Genomic DNA, 18,122 nt, shown 5'->3' on the forward strand with positions numbered 1-18,122 from the left:
CATCTTCCAGACTACATAAGACGGTAAACGCCCAGGCTGAGATCTTCCTCCACCTCTCCTGTATCTCCCCCTCCTGCAGAGAGTTCCTGAAGAGAAGAAAGCTCCTGCAAGATGTGACCATCCCCCCCACCAGTTGAAGAGCCCCCCAGGCGGCTCGACGCACCGGCGGCACCCTGCTCCAGGGCCGGGCCCCCATGCACCCACCCGCCCACAACCCCGGCAACACACCAACCAGGACCCAAGCCCCCGAGGCCCGGCCCGGGCCCCAGCCCAGAGACGGAGCGCCCCCAGAACCTCACGCCCATCCCGGACCCACCCAGGGGCAGCCAGGTTGCCAGGTCAGTAACCCACGTCCGTCAGCACAGACCCTCCCCTAGCCCCGCTGCACGCAGCCGCGAGGAAACAGTCACCTGAGAGCCAACAGAGCCCCCAACCGGACGTGACCGCTACCCCGGGTTGAGCCCCCCAAGGAAGATGCCTCCGGGGAACCCCCCGACGCCCTAAGCCTGTCCCTACCCCCTCACCAATCACAACAGTGAAGGCGGGACCAAACTATGACCCCCCACCCCCACTAGGTGATGGAGCTGATAAAAGGGGCCCAGAGCAATTGATCTAATGTGGTGGCAGAGGCTGTGTCAAGACTAATGTAATCTAATAGATAATTTCTATATTGGTTAGAATTAAGATTATTTTTATTTTTCCAGTTCATGAGGACTGTTTTCTTGGCTATGCATAGGGCAGTGAAGATCATATGGGCTATATTCTTTTCTGAAGTGACATTATCTAAGCTGCCCAGTAGACACACTAAGGGGGAAGTTGGAATGTTACATTTCAGACACTTTGATAAGTCTTCACATATCTCGCGCCAAAACTTTTGCACTGGTGGACAGAACCAAAGAGCGTGGATGTAATTGTCTGGTGTATTGCCTTGACAGTGTGAGCAGTTGTTGGAAGATGTAAAGCCCATCTTGAACATCCGATGACCTGTATAGTGCACTCTATGAAGTATTTTGTATTGTATTAATTGCAGACTGGGATTTTTAATTAATTTAAAAGTTTTTAAGCAAATCTGAGACCAGAAGTTTTGGTCTAGGTTGACTGATAAATCTGCTTCCCACTTTGCAGTAGGAAGGGATATTGATTCATCTAATTTAGAAAGTGTTCTGTATATTTTAGATAATAATTTGGGGGATTTAAGAGTAAGAAAATGTGCCGCACTTAGTGGTGTTTGTAATTCAACTTGACTGAGGTTAAATTTCTTTTTTACTATGGATTTAATTTGTTGATATTCTAAAAACCTTGTCTTGTTGATCCCATATTGTTCAACTAGTCTGTCAAATGGAATAAATTCTGTTCCCTCTAATATATGTTCTAAGTATTTAATTCCTTTACAACTCCATTCTGGGAAATTAATCATATTATTGTTTTGTAATATGTCAGGGTTATTCCAGATAGGTGTACGTTTGCATGGGATTAATGAAGACTCCGTTATTTTTAGAAACTCCCACCATGCTGTTAGAGAAAAGCTGATGTTGATACTTTTAAAGCATTCATGTCTTTTGATGTTTGAGCTAATAAATGGTAGGTCTGAAATCTCTAGATCCTTGCATAGTGCCTGTTCAACATCTAGCCAGGGCTCAACTAAGAAGGTATGTTTTAACCATTCTGAGATGAACTGAAGCCTGTTGGCTAAGAAGTATTGGTGAAAATTAGGCAGATCTAATCCTCCTCTATCCTTGGTTCTTTGTAGCGTTTTTAAGCTAATACGCGGGGGTTTATCTTTCCAAAGGAATTTGGAAATATATGAATCCAGAGATCTGAACCAATCTTGTGATGGTTTGTTAGGGATCATCAAAAATAAGTAATTTATTTTTGGCAAGATCATCATTTTTATAGTGGCGACCCTTCCCATGAGTGATATGGGTAAAGATTTCCATCTAGTCAGATCGCCTTCTACTTCCTTTAGAAGTGGGATGTGGTTTAGTTTAGTTAAGTCTGAAAGCTTAGGAGAGACATTAATACCTAAATATTTAATATTTCCGGATTGCAGTGGGGCAGAGGAAGAATTATGGAAGGAGCAGTTAATGGGGAGAACTGTAGATTTTGGCCAGTTAATTGAATAATCTGAAACTCTTGAAAACCAGTTTATTAAAGTAATTACCTCAGAGAGGTTGGTTTGTGTGTTTTGCAGAAAAAGCAACACATCATCCGCATAGAGACTGATTTTATGTTCTATGTTCTTACATTTTATGCCTTTAATTGTTGTAGCCTGTCTAAATGCTGCTGCTAGAGGTTCGATAAAAATTGCAAAAAGTGAAGGGGAGAGTGGGCATCCCTGTCTGGTGCCCCTCAGGAGACAGAAGCTGGAGGATGTCTGGTCATTTGTTCTGATACGAGCCGTTGGGGAATTGTATAATATTCTTATCCAGTTTATGAAAGAGTTTCCAAAACCAAATTTGTGTAAAGTTGCGAATAAAAATTTCCAATTAACTCTGTCAAATGCTTTTTCTGCATCTAGAGATAATATTATGGTTTCGATGTTTTTATCGTATGAGTAGTCTATTAAATTAAGTAATCTACGAGTGTTTGTTGAGGAGTGCCGACCTTTTATGAAACCAGTTTGGTCAGGATGAATTAAGAGGGGGGTCATTTTCTCTAATCTCTTTGAGAGAGCTTTGCAGATTATTTTAAGGTCTACATTTAAAAGAGAAATTGGACGATAGCTTGAGGGAAATAAAGGGTCTTTGCCTGGTTTTAGCAGGAGACTAATGTTGGCAGAATTCATATTTGGTGGTAGTCTGCCCTTTTCCTCGATTTCCTGCAACATGCTGTGGAATACTGGTGCCAAAATTGTCCAGAATTCTTTGTAGAATTCTGCAGGGAAGCCGTCTGGACCTGGAGCCTTATTATTGGGCATACTTATCAGGGCTTCCTGGAGTTCACTTGGCGTCAGTGGCGAATCCAGTTCCATTGCTTGACTGTCTAGTAATTTTGGAAGAGTTACGTTGTCAAGAAACAGATCAATTTCATTTTTAGATGGGTTTATTTGTGGTGAGTATAAAGTTTCATAGAAATCCCTAAAAATGTTGTTTATTCTTCCAGGATCATATATTGTGTTCCCCGATAAATCTTTAGCAGCACATATAGTTATTTTTTCTTTATTTATTTTTAGCTGGTTAGCTAGAAATCGACCTGATTTGTTACTGTGTTCAAAATTCTGCAAGCGAAGTCTTTGTATAAGGAATTGTGTTTTTTTATTAATAGTTTCATTTAATTCTAGTTTTGTTTTGCATATTTTGTTCAATGTTTCCTGATCTTGGTGGGACGCGTAGGCTTCTTCTAGTGATTTGATGTTTTTTTCTAATTCCTGAATATTTTTGTTTTCTTCTTTCTTTTTGTGTGATGAGAAAGAAATTATTTTACCTCTCATCACAGCTTTCCCTGCTTCCCATAGAACAGAAGCAGATATTCCGGGAGTGTCATTAAAGTCTAAATATGAAGTCCATTCCTTTTTAAAGTATTTAATAAAGTCTTCATCTTTAAGTAGTGATATATTAAATCTCCAGTTTTTACTTGGCGTAGTATTATTCTTGTGCATTAGTGTTAAAGATACAGGAGCATGATCGCTGACAGCTATAGGATGAATCTCAGTGTCTGAAATGTCACACAGCAGTGAGCTGCTGACCAAAAAATAATCCAGACGAGAGTAAGAGTGATGAACATGCGAGAAAAAAGTATATTCCTTACTGGTGGGGTGAAGAGAGCGCCATGCATCGCAAAGACCAAAGTCGTTCATATACTGTTTGATTATATTTGTGGACTGCCAATTACGCTGAGTTCCTGTTGTGTTGAGCCTATCCATTTCTTCATTTAGTCCAAGGTTGAGGTCACCGCCAAGAATGAGTGTGCAATCAAGGTGTTCAGAGAGTGCACTAAAAAAACCGTGGAAGAATGAGGGTTCATCAACATTTGGACCATATATACTAACAATACATAGTTTTTTGTTCAATATTGATAGTTTAATAATTAGAAATCTACCCTCTGGATCTATAACTGTATCGAGTACTGTAAAATTAACATTTTTATGTATTAAAATTGCTACTCCCCGTTGTCTAGAATTATAACCGGCTGCAAACACGTTAGGAAACTCAGGTGTTTTAAGTTCATTTAAACCTGTGACAGGTCTGTGAGTTTCTTGTAATAAAACAACATCTGCCTGTAGTTTTTTAAGCTGGTTAAATATTTTTAACCTCTTTCCTCTGGTGCCAGCTCCATTTACATTCCATGTGACAAACCTCAGCATGCCCTTAATTGTGCGTGTATGTCTAATGAAGTATGCTGGGTGTTTCGTTTAGACAGGTGGAGAGAATGTGGAAACATCCCTTGTTTGTAAATAGAAAGAGAAAAAGAAGTGTGGTGAGAGACTCCATAAGTCTGACTATGTGTGTGAATATTCACTAATATGAACAAGCGTGGCTTGCTTATGTGTCCTGCAAGTCTGTGCGTGCTGTGAGGCTGTTGTGAATGTGCTGCCGTTGAGCTGATGTGTTTGCGTGATCGTGTTGTGAAAATATGGAGAAATAGAGGGTGTTGTTTGTAGGTGAGTGGGGAAGTAGGTGACCACAGCAGTGAAAGACAAGAGAAAGAAAGAAACCACATGAACTGTGAGCAACAACAACAAAAAAGAAACGAAACGGAAACATTCCAATTAAAGCAATGACGGAGGGTGACGGTGTTATATCTGCTATGACATCATATTGATATTACTAGCTTAAACTCATGTTAAAGGAGAGAGTGTGAATGAATAAGAAAAGAGTGTAGCGGGTTCTTATCTGGAGTGCAGTTAATATAACCACGGTGTGGTGCCGAGGTCGCGGTAAAGCTGTCCGTCCACGTAGAGCCGGTCCACGGCGATGACAGCACGGGAGCCTTTCTGGATGAAGCTACGTCGAACTGGGAACAGGACCTTGCGTCGTTCCAGGATCTCTTTGGGGAACTGGTCGTTCACGCTGAAGTCCGTTCCTTTCAGCTCTCTGCCGCGACTCTTCACCTGTTCCTTCTGTTTGAATTGACTGAATTTGGCCACAATAGGCCGTGGTCTCCCGGTCCGCGACCGCGCGCCCCCCAAGCGATGTACTCTATCGAAGTCGATGTTCTTTACGGTGTCCTCCGGCAGCTTCAGGTGGATTTTAATGAAGTTTTTCACCGTTGCCTCTGCGTCCTCTCCGGCAGTTTCTGGAATACCAGAAAACACAAGATTATCTCTCATGCTACGGGCTTGTAGATCGATAACGGACTCTTTTATTTTTTTATTTTCAATGTTTAGCTGGGTCACGTTATCGGTGAGAGATTTAACCGACTCCCGTAGCGTGGCATTTTCAGCGGCAAGCGTTTCCACCTGCTGCTGGCTGAATTCCAGGGATTCTCTCAGAGATTTAAATTCCCGGTGTAAAATCTCCACCAGGGACAGCCTCGCATCGAAACTGGACAATCGCTTGTCGATTGACTCCAGGATTTCTGCGATGTCTTTGCCGGCAGGCGATGTTGTACCGGGGGAGTCTGCCTGGCGACTTCTCTTCGATGACGGCGTCTCGATTTTGGCCGGGGAAGATGCACTCTGGGCCTTATGCATTACTAAATCTTGAAAACAGCGGTCGATGTAATCTTGGAGAGCGTCTAAACTCTCCCCGTTGTCCTCCAGGGTGTTAGAGATGATAAAACAGATGTTGTTAGTTATATGACAATTGATTAGTATATTTGGTAATACTGAAGCTTGGAAAACCTTTGTTAAACTCTATGCTACCATTTGCTTTTTCTCCGCCAAAATCTCCGGCGTCTGACGTCACCTACAACATCCCTTCCGTCACTTACCTCCTTTGTGTATTTTGCTTTCAACGAGTCAGACTTTGTAGTATTTTTCAAAAATTGGTCTTTGTAAATAAATAATTAAATTAATTATTAATTAATTAATAATTAATAATTAAGTACATTCTCCGGGATTTCTGAAGATCTGTTTCTGCTTATTTAATCATTTCAGTCCAGTTCTTGTACCTGACCATTCAAGCCACGTAACACTTCTACACTACTACTCAAAGAGCCCATTTTAAGTTATATTTTTAAGCACTTTGTTACTAGCACCTTGTCACAATAGCACATCATGTATGAAGAAGAAATGATGGACTAAATGTTTCTTAATAATAGGGAGAAATTCAGCAAAGACCTGACACAGGAGTTAAGACCTTCATCTGGACCCTCAGTTGATCCATCCACTGTTCACTGTCGCCAAGAGAGGTGCAACGGTGTCCTTACAAGGTAAGGACGTCAAGAGAGGTACAACAGCGAGTGTTTACATCCATCTGTAAAACATGGTGGAGGTTTGGAGCTGTATTTCAGGCACTGCTGTTTCAGAGCTTGTCAAAATTTATGGAATTATAAATGCTGAAAAAGTACCTTCAGATTTTGATCCGTGATGCAATACCATCTGGAAAACAAGTGATTGGCAACAGCTTCATTTTTCAACATGACAAAGATCTCAAACACACTTCCAGTGCAGTGGATTGGCCTCCCCAGACCTCAAACTTCCCCATTGTTGAAGAAGTCTGGAATCATCCTGACAGAGAATGAAACAAAAGACTATATATCCCAGAAACACGACCCCCCTATTCTTCTTCTGAAGATTTTTTTCTTTCATAATTTCTTAAAGGTTTTCTTTTTTTTCTTTGAAACTTCACACTAACAAGCAAACAAGTAATAATATAATAGTATAATTGATTAATTGATTAAAAAGAAACAAAAACAGAAAAAACTGCAGTTTCAGGTTTTGTGGGATTTAGCTAAAAAGTAAAAGTGAAGTTAGTTTCAAGCAAACTGTAAAGGTAAAACTGACATTGTGTAAGAGAACAGTGCAAACTGCAGTAATACAAAGTGTGTACACTATAAAGCTAGGAAATAACCTGAAGTAACTGTTTTCTGTATGACTTGAGCAGTCTCTTACATCTATGTGGAGGAATTTTCACCGACTTTATAAAGCCGCTCCAGTTCATGAGAATTGGGGACGTTCATTTATGCACAGCATTTCATTTGAATAGGTTATTACAACATCTTGATTTGTTTCCCCCCCTCTCCGCTCTGGTGCACTTGTATTGTTGGGATTGTTATCCTATTGCGAGATCTGATTTCAGCTCAGCTTTCAGCTCTGATTTCAGCTCTCAGACTAGAAGGTTAGGTTAATACGTTTTTGGAAAATGTATTTTCTGCACCAGAGGGTGTTTAACTAACAGTTTAGCAGCTACAACCATTCTTATACAAAGTCTGATGTTTTCAGAGGATGAAACGTAATAAGCTAAGATCATTTAAAATATAATGACTGTTCTTAATACTTTGATGAAAATCCTTTGCAGTCAGTGACTCTGCACATGACATCACCCCTGGACATGTTGTGTTTCCTCCCTTGACAAGCTCTGCGAGTCCTCCACTGGAGCTGGTTTCAGTTGCCGCTTGTTTGTGGGTCTCTCTGCCTCCAGCTTTGTATTTAATAACTGAAAATCTGCTCCATTGGATTCAGATCAGGTGACTGACTATTTCTTTGCCCTGAGAAACTCTTATCAGTACTCTTGGGGTCAATATCAGTTTACGGTGTGAAGCGCTGTCTGATCGGACGAATCTGCTCGGGGATGTTCCACCATTGTGCACTCATCTCAGATTGCTGAGGCTCTCCTAAAGTGTTTTCTGTTTCTCTGATACGTTTATTTTGTTTTTCCAGCCTAATATTATCACCATCCTTCAAAATCTCTGTGGACCTTATTTTGGGCAATTTCAGTAAAATGCTATCAAATTCAGGTTCAACACAATGCCAGACCCTCCTTTTTACTCCTTAACTTGTCAGGCAATAACAAAGGAACATGTTTCATGTAGCCGGTCAAGAGTCGAATTTACTTACTGAGCCTCTGAAAACAGGAAAGCGTGTATAAAAACTGGATGTAATGTTCCTAAAAAGTTATTGCAATGCTTTTATTAAACCCTCTAATTAAAGCTGAAAGTCTGCACTTCAGTCACATCTGTATTATTTTTTTCTAATTCACTGAAAATGCACTGCAGCGGTGTACGAAGATGAAAATGAAAAAACTAACTGTAACTATCTGGATAACCACTCTGTCCACGTTATGGGCAGCTTTCCCCCAGTTACAGTCACAGAATTTTATATTATATTAATAAATGCTCTCCTTTTTATCCTACATCCTGTAGAGACTGACAGCCATACCTCGGCGGTCGCTTAAACATCACCACTGCATGAGCTCATATTAGGAGTATGAATGCCTTTGCTTTCCTGTTATTCTTCCATCGTTTATTTAGAACAATACTTCAGCTAACTTCATATGTCCGTGGGGGCTGTGATTTTGTTTTCCTTGATTCCCTGATATTTATTTTATTTTTTTTATTTTTGTTACCGTGGCTAACTTAATCTAATGCTTATGTTATGCTCATGCTTATGCAAGGCTTGACCTTAACTCTGAATTCCTTTGTGCTTTCGGGGACCCAGGAGATAATCTTGACTCACTTCCAGGAAACAGCAGAGTCCAATTCTCCTCAGTTTCCCTCCCCTATAAAATCCCCAAACGCCTTTTACACCAAATACTTTGTGGGGCTTGATGAAACTATCACTTGGAATTCATTTGTTGCTGTTAGTGAGTTTACCAGCCACAATGTCCCGTGGGTCGTGTTTAGACTCGCTGGCATCTCAAATAATCAGCTGTAACTTTTGCCTTAAATCTACATACTTATATTTATATTTATTTATAACTGTGGCACAGTGGGGTGAGTGCTGTGTTCTCATGCCTGTTAAACTCCACAAAGGAGTAGGAGTGAGGAGGGTCCAGATTTAGAAAGGGTCAGACTAAACAGATATAAGACAACAACAATTTGAAGCTAGATGCACACTTCCTGTCTGCTCCTAAAGTGAGAAAAAAAGAAAAAAAAAACAAAAAAAATTTTAAATAAAGAAAACCTTGGGATAAAACCTTTCTTATGTAAAAAAAAAAAAAGTTAGTTAGAAGCTAGTTTTGAATCCAACACACAGATTCCGGTAACAGGAAGATCCAAAGAACTCAAAGACGCCTAATTCTGGATTATTCTTTAGTCCGTTGAGTGGACTGAATAAAATTTCAAGACTTTAATACAGACTTTGGAGACATGTTCATACTAAAATCTGATTATTTTGCATATTCAAGGGAGTATTTATTAAAAAAGAAAACACCTGTCCTGTGTGTCTGCGTAGGTCATCGGTCATAGGTAATCTTAGAAGGTGACTGGGATTCTTTAAGTTTGTCCTCGGTGCATCAACACCTGTATTGCTGTAGATGTGCAGATGTCACCAACATGGCAACAAATGACCACCACACAAGTTCAGTGTTTGATAAACTGCTAAAAATCTCATGAAAATGTCTTCATAATGACTTTTATGTACAGTGCAAGTCTTGAACCAACCCTCATTTCTTTATATTTTGCTAGCAAGAATCAATGCAGCGATTTAATGAAACGTGCAAACACACATGAAATTACAGCACCACCTCTATTCTTCAGCACAGCCTGAACTCTCTCAGACAAGCTTTCTCGCAGTTTCTTGTGATGTAGTCTTCAGGAATAGTTCTTTACTTTCAAAGCTGTTCTTTGGATGTTGGCTGCCTTTTGTTCTGTTTTATTGCGTTTGGGGTGTGTTTTTAATCTGGCATACCTGATGAAGTCAAATCTGATGAAGCTTCGGTGAACAGAAGATAACTTTAAGATACTGTTCATCTGTTCTAGCTTTTGGGCATTCTTTTATGGACACACTCCAAAGCTTGCTGAAATATTCCTGAACAACACTGTAGAAATAAAAGTACCATTTTCATTCCTGTCACACTTATCTTTGTTTTTGTAGATTCGACAAAAGAAACAGGCATACGTGACGGACTACTAATAACAAAGTGCCTAAAGATATAATTTCAACTAGTTCTTTGTTAAGTTGTCTGTTATTGTAGACACAACACTGCCTCATGCCAGTGTTGTGTGTAGTGTAGGTGACTTTTTATGCTGGAATGATTCATAGGTCAGTATTAAGTGGCTTAAAAAAACACAGTGATTCCTCTGAAATGGTCATGCTTACCGACTGGACTGAAAATGAGTGAAAAAGCAGCCAATGTCCAAAGAAAAAGCTTGAAGACCCTTCAGAAAGTCTTATTTTTTCTTAAATACAAGAAAGTTGGAAGCAAAATATGAACAAATGTGTGGTGGCTCAAGACTTTTGCACAAGGCTGGATTTTTTTGTGCTGTTTCCTTACACGGTGAAGTCACAGACACTTTTATAGCGCCAGACCACAGCTGAGACCACAGACAGAGATAATACATTTTAAGTGCATTTACAATAAATGCATTAACTTTACAGCATTCGAGAAGTCTATAAACCACTGACGTCTTAAATATCCCGTGATTCACTGTAGACTGAGCAACATTGCATCTGCTCTTGGAGTTTCCAGGCTTTGGCATCTCTTAAGTGTCTTTGTTTTTCCAGTCTGCCAGCTCCTTTCTGTCTGCATGAGCAGGCATGGGCAGCAGCAGTTTACCTCTCAGAGAGGTGTTTTGTTTTGTCTTTTAAGGTCGCCTGCTGACAGAGACCCCCTCTCCGCTGCTCCTCACTGTAAACATAAGTCACACTGTAATGAATGTGTGACGGCTGGAGAGTCGGAGCAGGCTAAGTGCAATGACGTCCCGGGTGTTCTTGCTGTCTGTCGGGGCTCTGCTCTTCCTCACTACCATTTACAATAACTTCTGTTTGGGACAGAGGTGCGTGCTGCACCCAGAGGTTCATCACTGGGAAAACAGCACCCTCAGAAACCCTATGGAACAAATGATAGACAAAAGCTTTTCCACTTGATGTAATGTTCCCGCTCATATAATTTCTTCCACTGCTGAGCAAAGAAAGAGCATCACACACAAACAGAAACGTTATTAATTAGTTTGAGTTAAAAAAGAAAAAAGAAAAATAGGAAGTAGTACAGATGTGTAGTTAATTTGCTTGGGATTTGTAAGTTCTGATGTTGTTTATTACATCTGCAATTTCTGGAATGAATTAGACCACATGTGGAAGACCACAAGCCACCCATTTCTAGTTAAGAAATACTCCTCAGAGAAAGATGATGACATTTCATGGAAAACAATTGCAGTCAACGTGCTCTTATTTTAATAGCTTTCTGTGGCTGATAGTAGTTGGTGTCCAAAATGTATGGGACTTTAATCATCACTGAATATGAACCAACAAAATGGCAATGCATTTGTACAGAGTACAGTATTTATGCTTACACTCATGCACTGGACTGTTTTATGTGGTTGGCCACATACGACGCACTTTGATGTTAAGTGAGCCAGACCTGTGAAACTCCCCTTCCTGTCACTCTAAAGACAGTTAACTACACATTTACGATCCCTGAGATATTTTTTATATAAGAAACAAAAAGTGCATTTTCAACAGTAAATCCTTTTTCTAAATGACTTAAACAGCATGAAGAAATAAATGTGTAAAATTACAGAGAACATATTTATTTTTTCACGCTGCCACCATTTCTTTCATTTACTACAGAATAACAGAAAAGGGCAACATGGTGCTGCAGCACTATGGCCTCACGGCAACAAGGTCCTGTGTTCGACTCCACCATCTGGCTCGATGGCTCTCCACCATGTTTGAGTGGGTAGTCTGGTTTCCTCCGACAGTCCAAAGACATGCAGTTAGTGGGGTTAGGTTAAGTGAATATGATAAAAATTGCCCATAGGAGGGAATGTGAGTGTCTCTGTGTTGATCTGTCCCGGGTGTACTCCACTTCTTGCCCTGTAAAAGTCCTGATAGGCTCCAGCCAACCTGTGACCCTGATAAGGATAAGTGGAACAAAAAAAGTTCTGTAAAAGAAAGACAAAACAGAAATTTCTATAGTAAATAAAAAGGTAAAGTAAAGAAATAACAGAAACGTTTCTGTCATTTAATTATTGATTCGTTACTTTATTACTTTAGTGTATTATGATTGTCAGTGGGAGAGATATTTATTAAAAGCTGTCAAACGTATGAAAATACTGACAAAAGTTCAAAACTTAAGCCCATCATTCATTTTTAAAGCCATCCATGGGGCCAAATTGGAGTCCTTGCTGGGCCAATTCTGGCCACCAGGCCTCATATTTGACACCCCCACTATAAACGATTTTTAGTATTAAGTTACTTTAGCAAAAGGTTTACAGTAATATGTGTGGATTATTAAAGACAAAAGGTTTGGAGTACCATGCTCGTAAACATATGTTGCATTTCTTTCATTTAAATATCCATCATCCATCCATCCATTATCAATTAACCTCACATTCATAAAAACAAACGTACAGTGTTTGGGTGGGGCACACTTTAAACGTGTAATTGGCATTTAAATTTTATTTTATTCTTCAAACTGAAAACTTTTCAACAGTGTTATTGGAAGCGGCTATAGGCACAGTTATCATATTTAACTTTACTGTTTGTTTTTGCGCGCATCGAACGCACATCACTTAATCTAGCAGTTGCCTCAAACGTTTAGATCTTTGTTTGTAACCAAATGTGACTCATATCTAACACAGAAAATTCCGCTGAAGTCTCATCTGTGACACTGTCGTCTCTTTACCCCCTTGTTCAGTTCACTTCCTGACAGACATCACTGACGGCTCACTGACAAATGAGAAAGGGAACGGAAATCCTATCCATCACTTCTGTCAGACTGCTGGATGCTTCAGTATATTAGAGACAACCCACCACTTTGCCCACAACTGTGCGCCACGACCTCTCGGTAACTTCTGGATTACTGGAAAGCAGAGGGGATGAGACTACCAGAGAACATGCCCCTGCTGAGTCATTATCTTTTCTTGCAGTAGGCTGAAGAGGAACTGCGCTTCCAAACCCACAACACACCACAGGTAGCGTCTGTAACTAAGGCTATCTCGTGGATAGAAATGGAAAGCTCAAACTCTACGCACGGACCTTATTCAATAAACGAGACCACGACTCAGAATTCACAAACAGACCGTGTCGAGAAATCAATCAATTTACCGATTTTTATGTTTGCTGGAGGCGCCGTTGGGAATTTAATTGCAATAATCGTTCTTTCGGTATCAAGACAGCAGCGCAAATCTTCAGCTTTCTACACGCTGGTGTGCGGGCTGGCGGTGACGGACCTGCTGGGCACTTGCCTGGCCAGTCCGATAACTATAGCCAACTACCTTAACCCCAATGTGCTGTTGGACCAACATGTCTGCGAGTTTCAGTCCTTTTTGTTGCTGTTTTTCGGTTTGACCGGACTCAGCATCATATGCACCATGGCAGCAGAGCGATACCTGGCCATATGCTGCCCGTACACCTACCAGCGGTGGGGAGTGGACCGACGCTTCGCGCAGAAGCTTCTGCTCTTCATCTACATCAGTCACATCTTCTTTTGCTGCCTCCCAATGATGGGCATGGCGAATAGCACACTGCAGCCGTCCGAAACCTGGTGCTTCATCGACTGGAGGAAACACGACCCCGTGTCCACCACCTACTTCGTCCTGTACAGCGTCGTTAGCCTGCTGCTGATCCTCGGCACCATCCTGCTGAACCTGGCGGTGTGCGGCGCGCTGCTGATGATGCGCCAGAGGGTCGTGCAGCTGCCCGTCACCAGAGGCAGCGTCCGCGAAAGGTGGAGAGCTCTGTCCTCGGCCGCAGAGACTCAAATGATCGCGGTGCTGGTGATGACTTCTGTGGTGGTCCTGGCCTGCTCAGCCCCACTAGTGGTAAGAGAAGTCTTTAATTAACGAGTGGTGCGCAGAGAAACTTTGTTGTAACACTGCCTGGCACTTATAAACACGAGGAATTACCAGTATTGTACTGATTAGTATCGACACAGCAGTGCGAAACATGCATTTTAACGTCGTTAGCTTTAATTAAAACTGGCCAAAAATAATTTTACCCACTTTCCATCTTATTTTTCCTCTAAAGCGATGCACGCAGTTAGCCTGAATTTCACAGGCAACAACTGCCTGTGAAATAACGAGGAACTACTTAAATCTGTAAAAGGACCTAAAAGTGGACGAACGTAGTGCTTGATTTGCTCAGTTTGCTTGATTCCAGCAAATATGTTCAGTACGTTCAGCATCAGATACTCCAGAAGTTCAACCTAATATAATTGGATAAATATATATCCCACACACACACAACAATATGTATCATTAAAATGACTACAACTGAAAACTTCTGGTGACAGTTTAGCAGGGCTACCTTCACATTTTAGGCATTTAACTTGCATGCCAGTTCATTAAATATTCTTGTATATTTGATGAATATAATCTATATTGTTTTCTAAAGTCCAGTCATTACCTGGTCACAGTGGTTAGCACTGTTCCCTCACACCAATAAAGTTTGAGTTTGAAGTTTGAAGCCTTTCTGTGTGGAGTTTGCTTATTTTGCCTGTGTACTGTGGTATTAAGGCTTCCTCTCACAGTCCAAAGACAGGAGGTTAGGTTCATTCTAAACTGCCTATAGGTGTGATTGTGAATGGTTGTCTGCAACAGGCTGGTTACTGGTGCAGGGTGTAATCTGCCTTTAATTGGATAAAATTTGATCATTTCTCTTCACCTCATACAGGGACTTTATATTTTGGCTTTTCAGAAAAGCCATGAAGTGTTTACACTGTGTTAAACAATGTGGATTTTATTGTGTTAGAAAATAAAGTCCCTGTCTCCAGAACAGACTTTATTAGTCATTTTCTGCTCAAAGCTAACGTTTATTTTTTATACTTACAATGTCCAGCTAAACCCAAATAGCAGAAATTAATAATGCAACAGCTTGCAAAATATTTGTAACCAGAGGTGTAGTCTACATGAGGACAGCGCCTTAATGTTGAGTTTGCTCATTCAATCCAGGAATCCAGGAATTTGATTTGATTTGACAAACTTTTCTTTTTTAAGATGACAAAACAGGAAATCTTTCTGCTTATGAGCTGTTAACAGTCTAAAGAAATATATTATAACAGCTCCTTTCTTCTGTTTTAAGGTCCGTGTGTTTGCAAACTGCTTCAGTGATGAAAAAAACTTCAAAGCAGACCTGGCTGCCATCAGGATAGCCTCAGTTAACCCCATCCTTGACCCCTGGATCTACATCCTCCTCAGGAAGTCCCTGTTCCGCCGGTTCCTCGGTTTATCCAGGCGAGGCAGCAGCAGCCGCAGCAGCTCCCCTCCTTTAACGCAAACCACCCTATTTACTACCAGCATTGTGAAGGACAGCAGCGTGTTCACCCAGCTGATGTGCAATGCCAGCATCATCACTCAGCTCCCCGCTACTGTCACATTCACTCCGCGCGACACGGAGAGAGCCTCCAGCAGACTTGACTCTGCTGAGTGAGCACATATTTGACACCGATGAATGTTTGCTGCGTTATGGTGGCATGAAGAGCTTCACACGCGACTCTCTCTCAGAGCCGCTGATGATGAAGATGTGGTGGGCCCACAGCACGGAGGGATCCCCAGAGCACCTGGAGGATTATTTATTGACTGAAAGAGTTGTATGTCACGGGGCTGACAAGAAAAGAGAAACAATGTTTGATTGAGTTGTTGTTACTGAAGTGCAATGATAGATCGAGCCTTTCCATTCTGTCCAACCTCCCCTTGTGGCTTCCGCCTAGCTGAGACACTCTTTCGCTAGATGAATGTCATCTCTCATGGGGCTCACCTCCACCTTTCCCCTTCCACCTTCCTCCAGATGTCTCTGACAGTGCCAAAGAGCCATCAGATGGTTCTTGTGATGGACAGGATCCTCCCTCAGCTCCAACAGTGTTTATGGAAAACTCCCCGTTGGTTTGTGTGGGTTTCGTTATTTCTTTTTCATCAAGAGAAACATATGAAATTAATAGAGCACTGACCAAAATATGCTGATGGCTGTTTGTAATAAAGACTCATGTTTGCACTAGAAAATCAGTCAACTGTCTTTGTCCTGGAATGAAATCATGGGCGCAGAAAGAGCCAAGTGAAATAGTGAGAGGTCACATCAACAGGTCACATCAACAAAGAAAAAGTACATAGGATGAAAGAGAAGCAAAAAACCACATCCACTTTATCTCTTTCTTTATGACAAATACATTGAAAACAAAACTAAAAAACCCCACCACGCCAAAAAACAAATGCAGGGAAATCAGGTCATTAGTCATTGTGTGTAGGCAGCTAAGCTCTAAAACACTTTCGCCTTAATGCTAACAGTCTGCACTCCTGTGTAGAGGAACACTAAAGAGCTGTCACTGGTGGCTAACTGAGGCTGCCAGCATCCATCATAGCATGGAAAGAGGAGAAAGTGAGCTCCGTGTGCCCAACAAAGACACGCTGCAGATGTGCGTCCTCCTCTGAAAGATCATGTGGAGCCACATAAAAGAAACTTGTGCCTGTTGTTACCATACCGACTTCTTGTAAACACAGTCTGGTGTAAACAAACATGACAGCGTACACTCGGAGCTTCAAGTAAATCATTCAGTTCTACTTAAAAGTGCTGACATTTGTGCTGCATTATTAATTTGTGCCCACTAGGGGGAACTAACTGACATTTTTTTTAAAAATATATCATCAACATGTGGTTTTGCCTTTGGGAAACTGGGAGATAAATAAGGTTTTAGCTCCTAATCAAATACCAAATTGCCATTTTATTCATCACCACTTTGTATATTATCTGCACAACAGTGGCAGAGATACTGGAAAGTTTTTAAGTGAAGAAGCACACATTTGAGGCCAGGAAGAAACATACATGACAGAACAGAGCAACTGAAATGTCATGTTAGATTTATACACGCTCTCCTGAAATTAAGCGCTGCACACACATAATCAAGATACTTGGACCTGATACTTGAAACTGTGCATCAACAGGGAAGAAAGGTGATTTAAGGGACGTTAATGTGTTTCAGAAACTGCTGATCCGCTGGGATTTTCCTGCACAAAGATTTAAAACATCCAGTCAAGGGAGTTTCTCTGAGTGTAAATGGCTTGTCAAAAACAGAGGTCAAAGGAGAACAGATGTTTTGAGATGACCAAGGTTGTAGAAGAACATGTCTGAATGAAAATTGCTGAACCCTGAGGCAGATTTTATACAGCAGCGGGACAACAGGAGACTGGAAATACATTACCTCAGGGGTGGGCAATTCCAGGCCCAGAGGGCCGGCGTCCCTGCAGGTTTTAGATGTGTCCTTGAACCAACACAGCTGATTTAAATGGCTAAATTAGCTCCTGCAGTTCTCCAGAGGCCTGGTAACGAACTAATCATGTGATTCAGGTGTGTTGACCCAAGGTGAGATCTAAAACCTGCAGGACACCGGCCCTCGGGGCCTGGAATCGCCCACCCCTGCATTACCTGGTCATTACCTGCTGCAGTATTTGGATGGACGGGTCAGATTTAGGCATCAAAAACACAAAAGCATGGAATCATTCCGCTTGTATCAGTGGTTCAGGCTGCTGGTAGTCTAATGATCTCAGTGCACTTTGACCCCAGGAAAACCCACTGAGCATCGCTTAAACGCCACTCCCTATCCAAGTATCGTTGCCGACAGTGTCCATCCCTTCACGAGTACAGTGTACGCTTCAGAGGATAAAAATCTCAAATCGTCTCATACTGGTCTCTTGAACATGACCGCGAGTTCACGGATTCACCAGATCTCAATCCAACAGAGCATCTTTGGGATGCGGTTTCATATCATGAATAATATATTTCCCTATAACACTTTAAGCAATAGATGGTAATCCTTAACTGCAAGACACATTATCAATATTTAAACCTTATTAGAAAGAAACCTTTTTACTGCAGAGGTATTTTAAGAATATTTGGCTGCTAACACTTTTACTATACTGGGATTTTTATTCATACTATTCATTATTCATACTTCTTTTATCAAACATTTATCAGTTAAGAGAACACGCAAACATTTTCAGTCTTCAATTGTGTATTTATTTAAGCAGACAAGACTGTGCACCCCCCTGTACAACATTTCTGTACACAGACACCATAAATAAAAATCTAAAAACATCAGTTAAGTAAAAATTCTTTCTAGAGATCCATTGAAGAGACACAAAAATAATTA

At 41.1% G+C, this 18,122-nt stretch overlaps 2 protein-coding genes across 3 annotated transcripts; one reads left to right on the forward strand and one right to left on the reverse strand.

The window, feature by feature from the left end:
• Positions 1 to 2,044: 2,044 nt before the first annotated feature.
• Positions 2,045 to 5,841, reverse strand: LOC308396913 (uncharacterized protein). 2 transcript variants are annotated; one of them, XR_013971657.1, is made up of 2 exons: positions 5,399 to 5,841; positions 2,045 to 5,235 (listed from the first exon to the last, which is right to left on the reverse strand). XR_013971657.1 is itself a non-coding variant. In XM_080882545.1 (2 exons), exons 1-2 carry the CDS (start codon positions 5,630 to 5,632, stop codon positions 4,844 to 4,846), a joined length of 474 nt encoding a protein of 157 aa, XP_080738671.1. In that variant the 5' UTR covers positions 5,633 to 5,841; the 3' UTR covers positions 2,045 to 4,843. The 2 variants fall into 2 exon arrangements, 1 of the variants encoding a protein (XP_080738671.1); XM_080882545.1 differs by having other exon boundaries at positions 5,551 to 5,841.
• Positions 5,842 to 12,827: 6,986 nt separating this feature from the next.
• On the forward strand, positions 12,828 to 15,967 carry LOC308397721 (prostaglandin E2 receptor EP4 subtype-like). The gene is made up of 2 exons (XM_080883799.1): positions 12,828 to 13,806; positions 15,065 to 15,967. The coding sequence occupies exons 1-2, from the start codon at positions 12,994 to 12,996 to the stop codon at positions 15,410 to 15,412; spliced, it is 1,161 nt and encodes a 386-aa protein (XP_080739925.1). The 5' UTR covers positions 12,828 to 12,993; the 3' UTR covers positions 15,413 to 15,967.
• Positions 15,968 to 18,122: the final 2,155 nt, after the last annotated feature.

The sequence above is a fragment of the Rhamphochromis sp. 'chilingali' genome, assembly GCF_963969265.1.
Source record: "Rhamphochromis sp. 'chilingali' genome assembly, chromosome: 5".
Classification (NCBI taxonomy): Eukaryota; Metazoa; Chordata; class Actinopteri; order Cichliformes; family Cichlidae; genus Rhamphochromis; species Rhamphochromis sp. 'chilingali'.